Here is a 16,403-nt window from a genome sequence, read left to right as displayed (position 1 = left end):
TGTTGCGATAATGTGCTGTTAAAGTGGGGGAAAAACTAATTACTCTGCAGGGTCTCCTGAAATGGAATGAATATGTACACTGCACTGATTTTGTCTGTGTCTTAAATGTTCTTTCTGTTTATTTTGTGTTTCTGCTGAGAATTATCTTTCACAGTTAACCTCTTTCTCATGCCAGGGACATATAAAATATTTATATAGCTATTTATTTACATTTATTTTTATTTTCTAGAGCAAATATTGTTATCCAGTGTGAAAACTGGTGGAATTTGGCTAAGCAGTTTGCCAGCAGAAGCCCACCATTACAGTTCCTTTCCAGCTCTGTGCAAAGAACCCTGATGAAAGCTCTTGTTTTAGGTGGGTTTGCACATATGGACACAGAAACAAAGCAGCAGTACTGGACTGAAGTAAGTTATTTTTGTAGAATATTGTAGCTAAGTCTTTTTATCATTTTGTGGAGTGTTTTGCTAAATTTGAATTTAAATGGGGTTTCATTTCTAAAGTGGCAAGCAAAAGCTTGGGCACCCTTGCTTAAAATGTCTGTTACTGTTAATAGTAAAGTGAGAAGAAGATGAACTGATCACCAAAAGGCATCAAGTTAAAGATTACACATTTCTTTAATATTTTAATCAAGATTATGTTTTTATTTACATCATTCACAAGTACAAAACACCAAAAAATAAAAAGGGCCTGAAGCAAAAGTTTAGGCACCTGACATGGTCAGTACTCAGTAACAACCCCTTTGGCAAGCATCACAGCTTTTAAATGCTTTTTGTAGCCAGCTAAGGGTCTTTCAGTTCTTACTTAGGGTATTTTCGCCAAAAGGTTTCTAATTCTGTAAGATTCTTGGGTCATCTTGCATGCACTGCTCTTCTGAGACCTGTCCACAGATTTTCAATGATGTTTAGGTAAAGGGAGTGTGATGAACATGGCAGAACTGTAAGCTTTCACCTCTTGAGATTTTGAAGTGTGTTCCGGATCACAGTGTAGGACCCATCCTGTTTTTAACATGGATGGTGTAAGTTGTGGTTTCAGAATTTGCTGGTATTTATTTGAATCCATTCTTCCCACTACCAATAACATGTCCCTTTTGCCACTGGCTGCAACACAAGCCCAAAGTATGATTGATCCAGAGGTGGACCTTTGCACATTGTGGTGAAAAAGTTCTATTTTGAGTTTAATAGTCCACATGACTTGTTTCCAAAATGCATCAGGCTTGTTTAGAATGTTCATTTGCAAACTTTAGGCGCTAAATTTTGTGTCTAGGACACAGGAAAGATTATCTGTACCATGAAGGTCATATTCAGGTGTCACTGCACAGCAGAATAGTGCGCCAAAGTCTACTGAATCTTCCTGAAGGTCTTTTGCAGTTAAACAGGGATTTTTATTCACCTTTCTATCAATCCAATGAGCAGTTCTTTCAGAAAGTTTTTTCTTGGTCTTCCAGACCTCAACTTGACCTCCACCGTTTCTGTTAACTGTCGTTTCTTAATAACATTACAAATTGAGGAAACAGCTATCTTCTTGTGACCGCCTCTTGCTTTGTGAGCATCAATAATTGTATTTTTCAGAGTGCTGGGCAGCTGCTTAGAGGAGCCCATGGCTGCTGATTGTTGGGACAAGGTTTGAGGAGTCATCCATAAACCGCTCTGAAGAGAATTTATAGAGCTTTGAAATTGGCATCGCCTGGGCTTTCATAACGATGACTGTGGACAAGCCATAGCTGATGAAGGTCTGAGACTTTAGTGAAAGTTATTTGAGACCTCGGATATCTTAGGGTGTCCAAACTTTGGATTGGTGCTCCTTTCCTTTTTTTCACTGTACAATTCTGCAAAACAAGAATAATATACTAATCTTGCATTAAATGCTGAAAAGAAATGAGTAATTTTTTACTTTATGCCTTTTGGTGATCAGTTAATCTTCTCATGTTCCTATTCATAGTAACAGATATTTTAAGCATGGGTGCCCAGACTTTTGGGTTCTTTTGTACTTATTCACATTTTTCCACCCAGAGGCGATAGTAAAACTTTAGGATGTCATTTTGTTCTTTTACTGTATACAAACATTGCTTGCTTTATTTTTAATCCTCCATACAATGAACATGCATTGTTAAGGTTGGTTTTAACTTTACAGCGGTGTTTTGTTGTGGTGTTTCTTCCAGGTACTTCAACCTCTCCAGCAGAGGTTTTTGAATGTAATAAACCAGGAGAATTTCCAACAGATATGTCAAGAGGAAGAAGTCAAGCAGGAAATCATTGCCACGCTTGAGGCTCTCTGTGGAATTGCAGAGGCTACCCAAATTGACAATGTAGTGATTCTATTTAATTTCTTAATGGATTTTTTAAATAACTGCATTGGCCTGATGGAAATATACAAAAACACACCAGAGACTGTAAACCTAATCATAGAAGTGTTTGTTGAAGTTGCACATAAACAAATCTGCTATTTAGGAGAGGTAAGTGTATATACTTAGGGACAATGGATTGTCATTGCCGGTTAAATTAATAATGTAAATACAGTATGTAAACAAAATATGTCATGCAAAGAATATTCACTGCTGAATGTCTTTGTATTTTTGTGCATTGTGTTTTTAAAATTTGTAGTGAAAATGCCATTTTATCCCACATTTGCTCCATTGCATATTTCATGTTGTTACATGTAGGTCTGTCATAATCCTAACTTAAGTTTAAATGCATTGAAATATGCATTACATGGTAACGTGAAGTGAATATTTTCAAAATTGCTCAGTGTTGTTTTAATCTGAACATCCCTATACAACACTGCCTGTATATTTAAAATTGGTATATGGGTGCTTCTAAGTAAATTTTTTATATTTGGATTTTGGTTTGATAGCTGCTGCTTTCATCAATGAAAAGATTAACTATGTGCAGTCAGAAGCTGTATTGTCTGCATTTAGTCACACACATTACATAAGTGTTTTTGCTCTCGGGGAACAGAACAGTGTCATTCTGGGTTGCTCCATCCATCCATCTGTCCATTCATTATGGAACCCATGTAGTCCAGTTCAGGGAAATGGAGCCTATTATGTTATCTTACAACCAAGACAAGAGCTCTCTGTCTTTTGTATAAACTGAAACACCTTAAATTTTTACAAGTTTGAAATATTTGATCAATTCAGTATATTGCAGTAGGACACTTAATTGGCAGTTCTTAGCTAGTCCAAGTCTGTAAGATTTCCGGTTGGACTAGTAATTTGGCACTACCAATAGTCCTAGGTACTCCTAAATGTTGTTGTTTTTTTTTTGTTTTTTTTTTTTAATATGATTCATTTTTGATAGAAGTTTGCAAAATCCACAAAGCTGCTATTGGCATAGAAAATTAGTGAAATTCTTACAGAGTTTGATCAGGTGACAGCAGTACAAAAGTGTGTATAAAAGTGCATTATGCAGTTAGTTTACTTGTGCTGGTGTGCCGAGCAGTGTGATGCATCTGTTCTGTATTACAAGAATTGGGATTTTTCTAGGTATGCCAAATGAAAAAGCAAAACAGCAATATAACACAGATTAATACCATTTAATGGTCATTAAGGAGTAGTAGGCATTTTTTTAAGAATGGTGTTTGGAAATAAGGAATTAAAGGTAGGTGTACAATTGTATTGCTAAAGCTGGCACATGTTTTATGTACAAAAAAAGAATGAATGAATTCCAGTCTGCTGTTCAAATGTAAAGAACCATGGTGCTGAATGGCATCTGTTTGTTACTTAAACCATTATGACAGTATCTGACTCTACATGTATAGGTAGCCTACAATATGATGATTTTTGTTTTTGTAGACCTGTCATCACTAAAACCAAAGGTCACCAAATTTATTAGCCATTCTGAGTTGCTTTGAATATTAACATATTACATTATTGAAATATAGATACTATTTTCACCATAGAAGAAAACACCTGTTTCCATTTATTTCTGAAACAAAATTCCTATATGGTAAGTAGTTTGTGAAGATTAGAAATACATGTTGCGTAGGTTATACAGTAATGTTTTTTTTTGTTGTTTAATTCTTACAGTCTAAATCAATGAAGCTCTATGAAGCTTGCCTAACATTACTGCAGGTATATTCAAAAAACAACCTTGGTAGAAAACGTGTTGATGTGACAGCAGAGGAAGACCAGTACCAGGACCTTCTTCTTATTATGGAGTTGTTGACCAATCTGCTTTCCAAAGAATTTATTGATTTTAGTGATACAGGTATTCTCCCAGAAGCACAATTTAAATAGTTACACAGCATGTTTGTTTTTTTTTTGTTTTTTTTTATAATTATATATTTTTTTTTACTTAATACATTTTGTTAACAGTTCAGTCTCTTATAATATGGAAAATATAAATTTCCCTTGCTGCTCATTTAAAGGTAGTGACATCTTTATTAATTACTATATGTGTTAGTAATGATTACTGTATGTTTTAATAATAATTCATTTTATTTATATAGCGCCTTTCCCATGCTCAATGCACTTCACAGAGTCTTAGAAAAAACAGCAGGGTATATGTAACATTGGATACAAATGTTTTCCTGAATAGAACAATGAAAAAGATAACAAAGCATTAAATAGAATAAAGAACAATAAACCAGAGTAAAACACTAAATTCAATACTAAAAGAAAAAAACCTAACAAAAAACCTAATTTGTGATATAACGGACACACAAATTATTCTGAGCACCTGGACAGAGAGGTGAACTGGTAAACTGAAAGAAAGGGCAGAATGTTAAGTTGAAAGCCATCCTAAATAGATGAGTTTTAAGTTGTTTTGTAAAAGAATGAATGGAGTCAGCTGATCTAATTAATGGGATCAGGATGTCATTCCAAAGTTTGCACTCTATGGGTGACAGGGCCTTCAGCTCCATAGTACACAGGTTAGTGTGAGGCACAACAAGGTTACCAGAATCAACAGTTTTGTGTGTGTGTGTGTTTTTTATTTAAAATTGTTTTTTAGCTTTTTCCACTAATGTTTTTTTTAATATTTGTTTGCTAAAAGCATAATGCTCTCAAACCCACCTACTTCAAATTAAACCTTTATTTAAATTAAGTCTGTACGATAATTGTAATTCTGTTTGGTCTTAAGCCACTTCAAACCTCATTGTATATCCTTTATTATCAGAATTTATCATTTATTTTAAGTAACGGATTTATGTGCTTATTTTAATGCAATGAGACATCTTTTCCTTTTTTTTTTTTAATCTTGAAATGTTAAGATATTCAAATACTGAATAACCCTTAGGCTTGTATTTTTTTCATGTCTGGATGCTAAACTGAGACTAACTGTACATATAATGTAGTACATTCATTCATATAAAAGGTGTAAAGTATTGATGAGAGTTCATTCAAGCATGTTCTTTTCCTTAGAATAATGGTCTTTATTTCTGATTTGTGCATTAGATGAAGTATTTAGAGTGCAGGAGCCAGGTCAAGCTGCCAATCGGACAGTATCTGCTGCAGATGTTGTGCTTTATGGTGTCAATATTGTATTGCCACTTATGTCCCAAGATCTTCTTAAGGTAACAGTTAAAAGTGTTTTTAATACGAGGAATATTATTGTTGCAGGAAAGTGGATCTAGCATGGAGGTACATATAGGCAATTTTCAGAAATCGGCTCAAAAGATAACAAAAAACAATTCTCGTTAGTTACCATGCTAAGGAGAAAGGGACATACAGTACAGGCCAGAAGTTTGGACACACCTCCTCATTCATGTTTTCTTTATTTTCATGACCATTTACATTGGTAGATTCTCACTGAAGGCATCAAAACTATGAATGAACACATGTGGAGTTATGTACTTAACATAAAAAGGTGAAATAACTGAAAACATGTTTTATATTCTAGTTTCTTCAAAATAGCCACCCTTTGCTCTGATTACTGCTTTGCACACTCTTGGCATTCTCTCGATGAGCTTCAACAGGTAGTCACCTGAAATGGTTTTCACTTCACAGGTGTGCCTTATCAGGGTTATTTAGTGGAATTTCTTGCTTTATCAATGGGGTTGGGACCAGCAGTTCTGTTGTGCAGAAGTCAGGTTAGTTAGCCGATCATTTATTTTTCAACAGGACAATGACCCCAAACACACCTCCAGCCTGTGTAAGGCCTTTTTGACCAAGAAGGAGAGTGATGGAGTGCTGTAAATGGTCATGAAAATAAAGAAAACACATTGAATGAGGAGATGTGTCCAAACTTTTGGCCTGTACTGTATATATGCCACAGCTAAATGTGAACATTCTGAACCTGTAGCAAGCATTTATATTTGCTTTTGAGTTGTTAACAAACTGCCCCTTCACCCCAGGTTTATAATGCTGAAATAAATATGTTCTGTTGAAGAGGGGGTAAAAAGTTGATTGGTTATCCTGATCATCCTTTTTCTGCCAAAAGTACTTAACATTTTTCTTGACGTTCTTTATTGTAAACCATGTTGTTGCCTTTCTTAACAACAATTTACTGCTCTGTGATTAAAAAATATATAATGAAACAGGTAAAATATTACTGAAAGTGATTTTATATATGTTTATAACCTCACTTGCTTTGTCACTATCAATTAATTTGATTTTCAGATCCTTAGAATGGCCCATGATTGAGTGTTGCACAGTATTTGAAGAGTCACCATATTTATTAGGCTCTGAAGCCATCATCAGATGACAACTCCGAGTGACATTTTCTTGTTATCACATGACTCTCCTAGTGCAGTGTCCAGGTTCATTATTACTGTCAAAAATGTGTCCTTAGCTATGAGGAAATTGTACTAATCACAGTGCCACTATACCTCAAACAACAAAGGGTAGGTAGAATAAACACCATACACTACATACAGCAAACTGGCAATAAGTAAATAAAATATAGATCATTGGGCTAACAAAGTTCAAATTTTGGGGCACACATTGGCTATGCCATGAAGCAGCAGCATGGGCCAGACTCATTCCATTGTTTGAAGCTTCGAGCACAGCTTGGACATCTTTTGTTTGTTTCCTATATATCTGTGCAGATCCTTCACACTTTATTTCTTTCTTCAAAAGAAAGAAATGCCTTGTAAATTAGTAATAAATCTATTTGTTAATATTTAATAGGGTCACATTCTGACACTATGGTATAGGTGCTTTCCTTTAAGACTTGTTTTGAGAATGTAGCTGGATTTTTAAGCAAAAGCAGGCTGGGAATGTGCCTGGAGCACCGATTTGTGTTGTGACATCATGCATGCATGAAATGGATTTACAATGATCTTAAAGTAGGTACAAGTAAAAGTTCTGTGCATACCTGCTACGGCTCCAAAATGTCACATTCGCTTTACAAAGCATCATAGGGTACAGTAGAAAATATTCAGCAAGGAAGATCTCTGAAAAACACAGTATATTTGCTGCAAAAAGGTCTTTAACAAATGTCACTGACCATAACTAGTATTGACAAATTTTTTATTTAATTGTTAACAAAATAGTGTAATTTGGCTAGTGTCCAGACTAGAAATGTCAGAAGAAAACTACTAATTCAGTACTAAAGTTGTGAAAATATAATAGTACCAGCTTTTTTACAATATCGAAAGTGTAGAGAAATTTATTACTGCATTCATGCGTGACTGCAAGTAGACTAATTATTCCAGAAGGCATAATTCACACGTTTGTAAGAGGAGATGAAAGGATAACTAGATTTATCACCTTTTAAATAGTGTCCTTCACAGCCTTAATAAACAGAGACATGGCATTTATTCTCTGATTGTAATGAGCACTTCTACAGATGTCTGTCCATCCAAGCATCTGTCCATTTTCTAACCAGCGTATACTGTGGTATGTGGGAGGACTAGCTGTGCAAACAACAGTTGTACCAAGAAAACATAGAGGCAAGATTCAAATGAAGTGGCTATTTGGCTTCTCTACAATGCAGATGACATGAGTTGCTCCATTTGTTAATACCAAAATCACTTTTACTTAGTGTTTCAATGCTTTGGCAGGGACAAGACATATCTCTTATAAATACGACATGTACTGTTTAAAGCAAAACCAGCAGTTAGCACAGCAAACAAAACCTCATACTTCATTACTAAATACAAATCTGCAATCACTAAACTTGTCCTTCGTTTAGCTTTTGAAGGCAAACTAGCTTTCATTGTTACTGTATCACATAAGTGACAGCACATGTCACATTTGAATAATACATTGAAGAATGTAATCCTGTCTCGGTTGTAAATTTGAATATAGATAATGACCAATTCTGGATTTTTAAGCAGTAACAGAGTCTGATTACTTATGTAAGAAAACTGGAAAATAAAACAAAGGATGTTTAACAGGAGTTCTGAAGTAAAGGATTCATGTAAACTGAGAAGAAAAGTAAGAGGGACAGACTTGGAAAAGCACCTGGAATTTCTGATATTTGAAATTTTGAATTTATTTGACTAATCCATTACATATTGCTCTTTAAAAAATATGTTTAAACCATCTAATTATTCAAATATAAATCTTACAATAGCAAATATTTCAAACACAACTGTTTCACTGGCAAACAAGATTTTAAAAATATATGTTGTTACAAAAACATCTTAAAATAGTTGATTTAAATGGAAATTTCTGGAATTATCTCGTAATTCACCAAGTCACCAGTCCATATATAGTAATGTTTGGATTTTTATATTTAGTATGGGTTTTAAGCAGTAGTTTTCAGTTACTGGGCAGATAATGTCAGATAATAAGTTTAGAACGTGTACATCACAAGATACATCAGGTAGTTTATGATGATACCATTCTTTATAAACCATATACTGAAATCTCCATAGGTTAAGGACTCCACATTTGTTGTTACTCTGGGGGGGTCTCCATCTCTGCCACACATCATTACAATTCAGGCTTTATATTGTATTTTAATATCTATGAATGCCAATACCTAGTTTACATAATTGATAACTGGGTAACTACTGTACTACTTTAGTATTTATATTTTATAGTGTATTACGGAAAAGGTATTGTTTGCTCTCAATGGGTTTTTATTAAGGTACCTCCATTAACTGAAGTGATTTCTTTAGATAGAAGTGATTTCAGGTTTTAGATAATGTGGAGTGCAACAGCATATTACAACACTTTCTCCCAAAGCCCCCAGTTAATAAAACTTTTTTTCTCTCTTCAAAGACAAGTAATCCACTCTTTAACTCATTGACAGTATAGGAGAAACATTGCTTGGTTTGAAAGAAAGTTCAGCTAAGTTTCTCATTTTATTTGGCAGTATTTCTCTTGTCCAGTACATAACTTTCTACTTTTTTGTCATTTTTCTGTAATAGTTTCCTTCCTTATGTAACCAGTACTACAAACTTATTACTTTCATCTGTGAGATCTTCCCAGAGAAGATTCCTCAACTTCCAGAGGATTTGTTCAAGAGCCTTATGTATTCGTTGGAGCTTGGCATGACGTCGTATCCTTTTATCATCATGCATAAGTTGGTCAAGATGTGAAATGATTTAAAGACTCACATGCTGAGTGTAATAAACTAATCCCCAATTTAATGTTAATTTTGCATTTGACTGTTTTTTCATAACAATTTGAAAAATACAGTATGTTAATACTCTTTTCAGAGTGAAAAGTTGTTATGGTGGGAAAGTATTTTGCCATAGTATGAAATTCAGTTTAGTTGTTTTATTTATTTTTTGTGTGTAACATGATTTTGCAAACATATGCTATACATGTTATTTCAACTGCATTTTATCATCACAGAATTTTCTTTATTTTTTTAATTCACCAGTTTCTTCTCTGTTCAGTTGAGATTTGACCTTCCTTGACTTCTAACAACAGAATGAGCTCTGATATCAGTCAGCTTTGTTTAGAAGCGTTAACTCCCCTAGCAGAGCAGTGTGCAAAAACACAAGAGACAGAGTCGCCTCTTTTTATTGCGACACGTCACTTTCTTAAGGTATTCATTTTTTTCACCAGTATTGAGATTTTTTTTTTTTTTTAAATCTGCTTACATGTTTCGAAAGTGTCAGGTGTGAGTCAAAAAATGGATAAATCCTTAATTCCTTTAAGAAAGACTTTATAAAACCTGTTTTACTACGTTTGTTGTGAGTGCCTTTATTAAAACTATTTATTTATTTATTTGTTTTAATTTTTTTTTTTTTTTTACAGCTTGTTTTTGATATGCTAGTGTTGCAGAAACACAACACAGAAGTAACAGTAGCATCAGGTGAAGCACTGTACACCTTAGTCTGTTTGCATCAGGTGAGCTCTTTAACACACATCAGCTTTGTGTAAACTGAGGAGAAAATGTGTGCTTCAATCTGATTTTTTTTTTTTTGTCGTCATTTTCCCGGAACTATATTATAATAAGCAAGGTTATATAACAAAGCTGTAGCACAGGGCTTGGAAAAAATACAAGAGCTTCAGAAAGTAGGAAGTGAAAGGAAAACAAATAAAATTACTTTTGGTATGGCAGTGTGTAAATTACAGATATCAACAGCAGGGATTGATTGTTTGCACAGATTGCAACAATTAGCAACACATTCCCACACACACATCACATCGACTATATAGATATAAATTATACATTATGATCTTGTCTTTAAACATGTACCTGTCATCATTGAGTTTCCTATAGCTTAACTAACTAAGCCTGTACTTTCTGACTCAAGGCCCAGTGTTCACGGGCAGCAGTCATGTGAGCATAGGAAACAAAGTACCATCCTTAAATTATTTTGCTTGTGTCCAGCTGTGCTCGATATGAACAACATTTGCTATAACTGCTATATCCCTCCACAGCAATAGCAAGAATTCCATGTTCCTTGCAGATTTTTGGTCTTAGGCTTATCTTCAAGTCTTCATTTCTTCACTTTGACCAATTGTAGACTGTGGTATTTGACTATCCATTGCATAATTTGTTACTGACCAAAACTGCATTATGACACTACCATTTTATACGTCCTCTTTCCTTCACTTTAAGGTAAGCCCTCCCGCCTTTATTACTCACAGAAACTACATTATAACACTTCTATTTTACACTTCCTTTTTCCTTTACTTCAATGTAAGCCTCCCAATAAAATGAAAAGGCACATACAGCTTAGCTGCGACCAACAGAAATGGTCTTGCCGGCCTACATGCTCAGAAGCAGAAACATCTACATCACGACAGACCACAGGCAAGATGCCTTAGAACAACAAAGACAGCATATGACAAACCACAGAGCGACATTATCTGACGATCAGCAGCAGCAAGTCTTACACCTAGACAGTGAATGAAAAACAAATTTACACACACAACCTTTCGGAAGAGCAGCAGCAAAACTGCCTGACAACAAGTGACATTACGATGGCAAAACTACAGGGATTCTATAACACTGACAATGCAAAACACGATATTCCCTTTATATTACAGCGTAGGCAATTCCCCATTTGTTTAGCATATTGTATGACTATCACAGAGTCACAACAACCGTTTAATTACATCAGAGTTTATTTGCCAGGCCCTGTTTTTACCCATGGCCAGTTGTGCACTACATTTTTTTTTTTTTACATCGAAACCCAGGTTAAACGTACAGGTACTTGCGGGTTACACACATTGGAATATTTTTGCAGACAATAACGTTTATGCAAAAATTCTGTTTTCCGACAATTATTATAGACGTCTGTATACTACATTACCTAATGGCCACACTTCATACATACTGACTTGTGCCATGCATTTCCCTTCTTATCCAGTATGTTCTGTTAAACTGTTCATGTTACACTTTGTATTGTAAATATTCATGCTGTTGTAAATGACTATAATAACATCCCATAATAATCATGTAACTATTGTAATACTGAGTCCTCTCACAAGTCACTACTTATTAAAATAATCTGCTTTCTTACTGTAACGTGTGATGTTCTTCTCTTACTCATCATTTATTAACGCTTTTATTCTTGCTAATTTTTGCAAGCATGATTTGCTAGTTTATATTTAATATAGTACCTGTTTAGTCATGTTCATTTCTGTTTATCCCCATTAAAGCTGTTGAAATAGCAAGTAACTTTAAAATATTTAAGTGTTTTATTACTTTAAAAAGTGCAATGATTGTTATAAAGGGCTGTCATATACTGAGAAAAGTGTTTTATATTACATTGTTGGAATTTATTTTTTTATTGTACACATCTATTTCATGTTGAATTATAGTAGATAAGTTATACTTTGTTCCTGTGAAGCAATAGGAGTTGGAAAGTGTGTTTTATGTATTTAGGTTAGAGTGCCTCAAGACTTATTGGTGTTCAATTCAGCATTATTTCAGGAGAGGTTATTAGAGCACAATGGCACCCCAGTAAGTTGTAAAATAAGGACATAACCAAATCATGACGAAAGGGGTGAGAGTGCTCCAAGACATTCTTTAGAAGAGGAGTCTAATCCAGGGATGGTTTTTGAAAGTCCGAGTCAAGGGACCTATGCAATGAATAATTTTGAGCCTAAGTTTTGAACAAAATTGAGTACAAGTGTATTCTATGTGGTGACGATGAATATTCATTTTCCAAGACTATAGTTTAAAGGTTCTGTTTCCAGTCCTGTCTCAGGTTATTTTAGCACAGGTTTACCTTTAGATTACAGGTAAAATTCCATTACAACAAATATATTTACAATGAAATTTTCATTACAACAAAGTATTTTTATGGTCCCATATGACACGAGTCTATAGAAATCTCGTTACTAAGAAGTACATTCAGCAGATACTTTCATTACAACAAAGTGCTCAAAAGACCTTGAAATGCCTGAATGAATCATCCACAGAGCAGTTAGTTCTGAGGCCGCAGCTCAGTTGCGCACAACAATCCCCCAAACAAACACTGTTATTTTTTTTCTTTCTTCGAACTTTCCTCGTACTGTTTTTTTTGTTTTTTTTTTTTTTTGCCTTTTTAGTTTCCTGCGGTTTTCAACATTTGAAAAACATCCATTGGAATTTAACTCAGTGTCACTCTCCTATAGAAATGGCAGACACGAAAAAACAATAACAGGTCATATTAGGAAAAAAAATTACATTTTTGCAGCTCTCAATTGTGGCAAAAAGAAAAAAGACGTTGCCAGTAAATTCGGAATTTCGCCATCAACGCTGTCAACTTTCTTGAAAGACTGAGTAAAAAAACACCAAAAGTCTCAGGTTGCAAACGTATGTGAACTGCTGCATTTGAAGACGTCGAAAAAGCAGTTTTTATATGCGGCACTCATTCAAGAAAATGTGAGATGTGTAAACTCTCTTGGGACCTCCCCCAGCTGGACAACACACCGAAGTGCGATCTCCCATCTGTGGAAGACTGTTTATCTGTTGCCAGGGCAACATCAGGCTCAAAGATATGCCGAGTCTCTCAGCTATGCTGCGCCTCTCCGCCAAAGCAAACAGAAAAGATATCGGTGGGTGATGCAAGGTACATTGTAAATGCAGATAACAGGATTACTTGGTCATGAACCCTGCTTGACTGCTGTGTCTGTATATAGCAGAGTGGCAGATCCCACTACAATAAATAACTGTGCCATTCCTGTTTCAAGCTGAATAACGCTGGTTTTACTAAAGGACTGAGACTAAGCCTCGTGTTTTTGAGTGCAAGACAAGGGGGACTTATAGCTTGACCCTGATCTTTTATGATTTGCTTCTCTGTCGCTTCACTGCACCGCTGTGAGCCTGCTATTGCCCTGCCCCAGCAACGGACAAACAATCTTCCACAAGACGCTGCAATCACACTTAAGCGTGTCATTCCCGTTGGGTGGGGAAGGGAGGGGGGGTCTCAAAACAGTTCAGAAACCTCACAATATGAAAAAAAGGATGATTTGGCTCCTGATTGATAACTGTGCTGCCCACAACATGCTTCCGCATTTAGATAATGTTTGCATTGAATTCCTCCTACCCAATTGCACAGCAGGGCTTCAGCCATTGGATTTGGGCATCATTCGCACCCTGAAAGTGTATTATCGCAAGGAAATCCTGAGAAAAATAACAGGCAGGAGGAGATTAAAATTAACACAAAAGAAGCTATTGAAATGATTGGAAATGCCTGGGTGCAAGTTAAAGAAAGCACTATAGTAACAAATACAGAATCTCATTACAACAAAATATTGTTATTGTTTACTAGAAAAAGTGTTGTTTTATTGAACTTCTTGATTTAAGTTCAAGGACTTTTTTTATTATTATTATAAATATTTGTTGATGTGGACACTTTGCTGATGACCGTGGTCGTCATCGTTTGACATGCACTTTTTTAGCCCTAAATAAACGCACACAAATAAGGGAGCAATATAACTTGATTAACAAGATATTGAATGTGACTGAATGAACATAGTTGTTAAAATATTCAAGTATACTTCAAAAGGTTAATCTAGTCTGCATTACTTAGACAGGACTTCAGTTCTATATTGTAATTAAAACTAATAAAAATAAGATGTAATTGCATGCTTTGAAGGAATTAAACTTTGTTCTCCGTAAATCTGGAAGGTGTCTTGTTGACTTGGCTTCAGTGGACTTAGTTTTTGCAGCAAGCCTATAGCCTTTCTTTGAAGTATGAAGTATAAAAGATTTAAATTTTGGTATTTAAATGGAATGGCTTTTTACTTTTCCTACCTTTTTGTTACATGTGTATCTATAAATTACAGCCTTTGTGAATTAGCATTATCAGGTGTAAACTTGTAACTTTTTTTTGTCTTTCCAACAGGCTGAGTATTCAGAACTGGTAGAAACCCTGTTGTCAACTCAGCAAGATCCTGTGATTTATCAAAGATTAGCTGATGCCTTCAATAAACTGACAGCAAGCAGCACTCCTCCTTCCTTGGATCGGAAGCAGAAGCTTGCTTTCTTGAAGAGCCTAGAAGAGTTTGTGGCAAATGTTGGGGGTCTATTATGTGTGAAATAGCAGCTGCTGAGCTGATTTTTGGAGAAGATAAATATTGCACTGCAGAAAAGGACTCAGTAAAGCCGACTGAATTCTGTGTAACACATGCAGGCAGTGGCAAAGTAGCTTTGGTTTACATAGCTTCAGGAGTGACATGGTTAAAATGGCAGGATGGACTGGGAAAAAACAAATTGCCACATTTTTATTTTTGATAAAATCGGACATAGATCAACGTGAAGTGATATAAATTCTGAACATGTGCATGTGATTTGGCACAGTGAAGAATCCTTGGAAGAGTGCCTTTATTTTTGGAACCAGCCATATAAGTGGCCTGATGAGTCTTGTCTTAAGAAGATTATCCACCAGTTTTGCTCTCTCAGGTCTGAAGTGGCATTTCAATAGATACCCGAGTGTATCTGCTGGCTCTAATAAGCTTTACTGTTTTCATCTCACTTAAGGGTCTTTGTGTGACCTTATCACCAAAACAATATATGCTCACTATTACTCTAATATGTTAAAAGAAAGAAAATGAATAATAATCAAATGTTTTCTGTAAATATATAAATATATATATATGTGTATAAAGAAACAAAAATAGGTTTTGTAGTTTTGTGCAATACTGCTGTCAGCAAAACTTTTTTTTTTTTTTCATTTTCTTGGTCTGTTTAGGAAAGTATTGTTTTTGCTTCCCAAACAGAGGTCACTAAGGGTTTGAGGCCTTAATTTTACAAATTTTTACTGTTACTGACAGCAAAGTGGCATAGGTTTTTTTTTTTTCTCTCCAAGGAAATTAAAAGTACTACAGTTACTCAAATCTCCTCTTGGATTTAAAGAGAGAGTCATGCAGAGACATTGAGAGAGAAGGTGGGGATTTTTTTTTTATATATTTTTCCCTCAAGGTGGGATTGGTATATATATATATTTTTTTTTATTTTATTTTATTTTTTTATTTTATTTTTTTTTATATATTATGCCCCTAAAAGTGTATGAATTCCTCATTGCTTTAGCAATAAATATAAATTGGGATTGGTAATATTGAGTAGATACCAATCTTTAGTTGGGGCATTTAAAAAAAAAAAAAAAAATTTTTTTAAGAATAATCTTGTTAAAATTACTTTAAACAAAACTGTAAAAGTGTACATAATCTTTTTATCTCTACTCTGGAGTGCTATGTTTGTGTTAGTTCTGCCATATTGTGCCATTTTACATGGATTTTGCATCCTGGCACGTATTTGACGCTGTGTAATTATGCGTGCATGGTTGAAGCAGAAAGAAAGCGTTTTCAGTTGTTGAAAATCACTGTAAGATATCTGTGAAACACAGGGCATCAAAAAGTTGTACATTTAAAAGAGGAAACATAAACAATATTGTCTAATCTAGTCTGAATGTATATGAGAAAATCCGCTGTACTGAAAAGGATATTTTATATCTGAAATTGCATTTAAACAGAATCTGTTTTAAGGTTTTAAAATCAACATCTGTAAATAATATTTTGTGACCCAGTTGTACCCATTTGAGACATTTTTCATAAACTAACAAGCATTTATTTAATTTTTTTCCTAATTGTACCTCACTCCTTTTCCTAATTTTAGTTTCTG

General features: G+C 34.7%; 1 protein-coding gene across 1 annotated transcript in view; it reads left to right on the top strand.

Annotated features, from left to right (window-relative positions):
- The window catches only part of xpo4 (exportin 4), a 123,590-nt gene extending 107,187 nt beyond the window's left edge, over window positions 1–16,403 (top strand). The window contains exons 16-23 of the mRNA XM_039744012.1: window positions 230–404; window positions 2,159–2,452; window positions 4,025–4,205; window positions 5,393–5,511; window positions 9,259–9,389; window positions 9,767–9,884; window positions 10,097–10,189; window positions 14,629–16,403. Coding sequence (XP_039599946.1) covers window positions 230–404; window positions 2,159–2,452; window positions 4,025–4,205; window positions 5,393–5,511; window positions 9,259–9,389; window positions 9,767–9,884; window positions 10,097–10,189; window positions 14,629–14,826 — 1,309 coding nt within the window. The 3' untranslated portion in view covers window positions 14,827–16,403. The remainder of the gene's footprint in view (window positions 1–229; window positions 405–2,158; window positions 2,453–4,024; window positions 4,206–5,392; window positions 5,512–9,258; window positions 9,390–9,766; window positions 9,885–10,096; window positions 10,190–14,628) is intronic.

This window comes from Polypterus senegalus, chromosome 2 (genome assembly GCF_016835505.1).
Source record: "Polypterus senegalus isolate Bchr_013 chromosome 2, ASM1683550v1, whole genome shotgun sequence".
Lineage (NCBI taxonomy): Eukaryota > Metazoa > Chordata > Cladistia > Polypteriformes > Polypteridae > Polypterus > Polypterus senegalus.
Note: the sequence above shows the minus strand (reverse complement) of the source record. Positions and strands in the feature narration are given on the sequence as shown.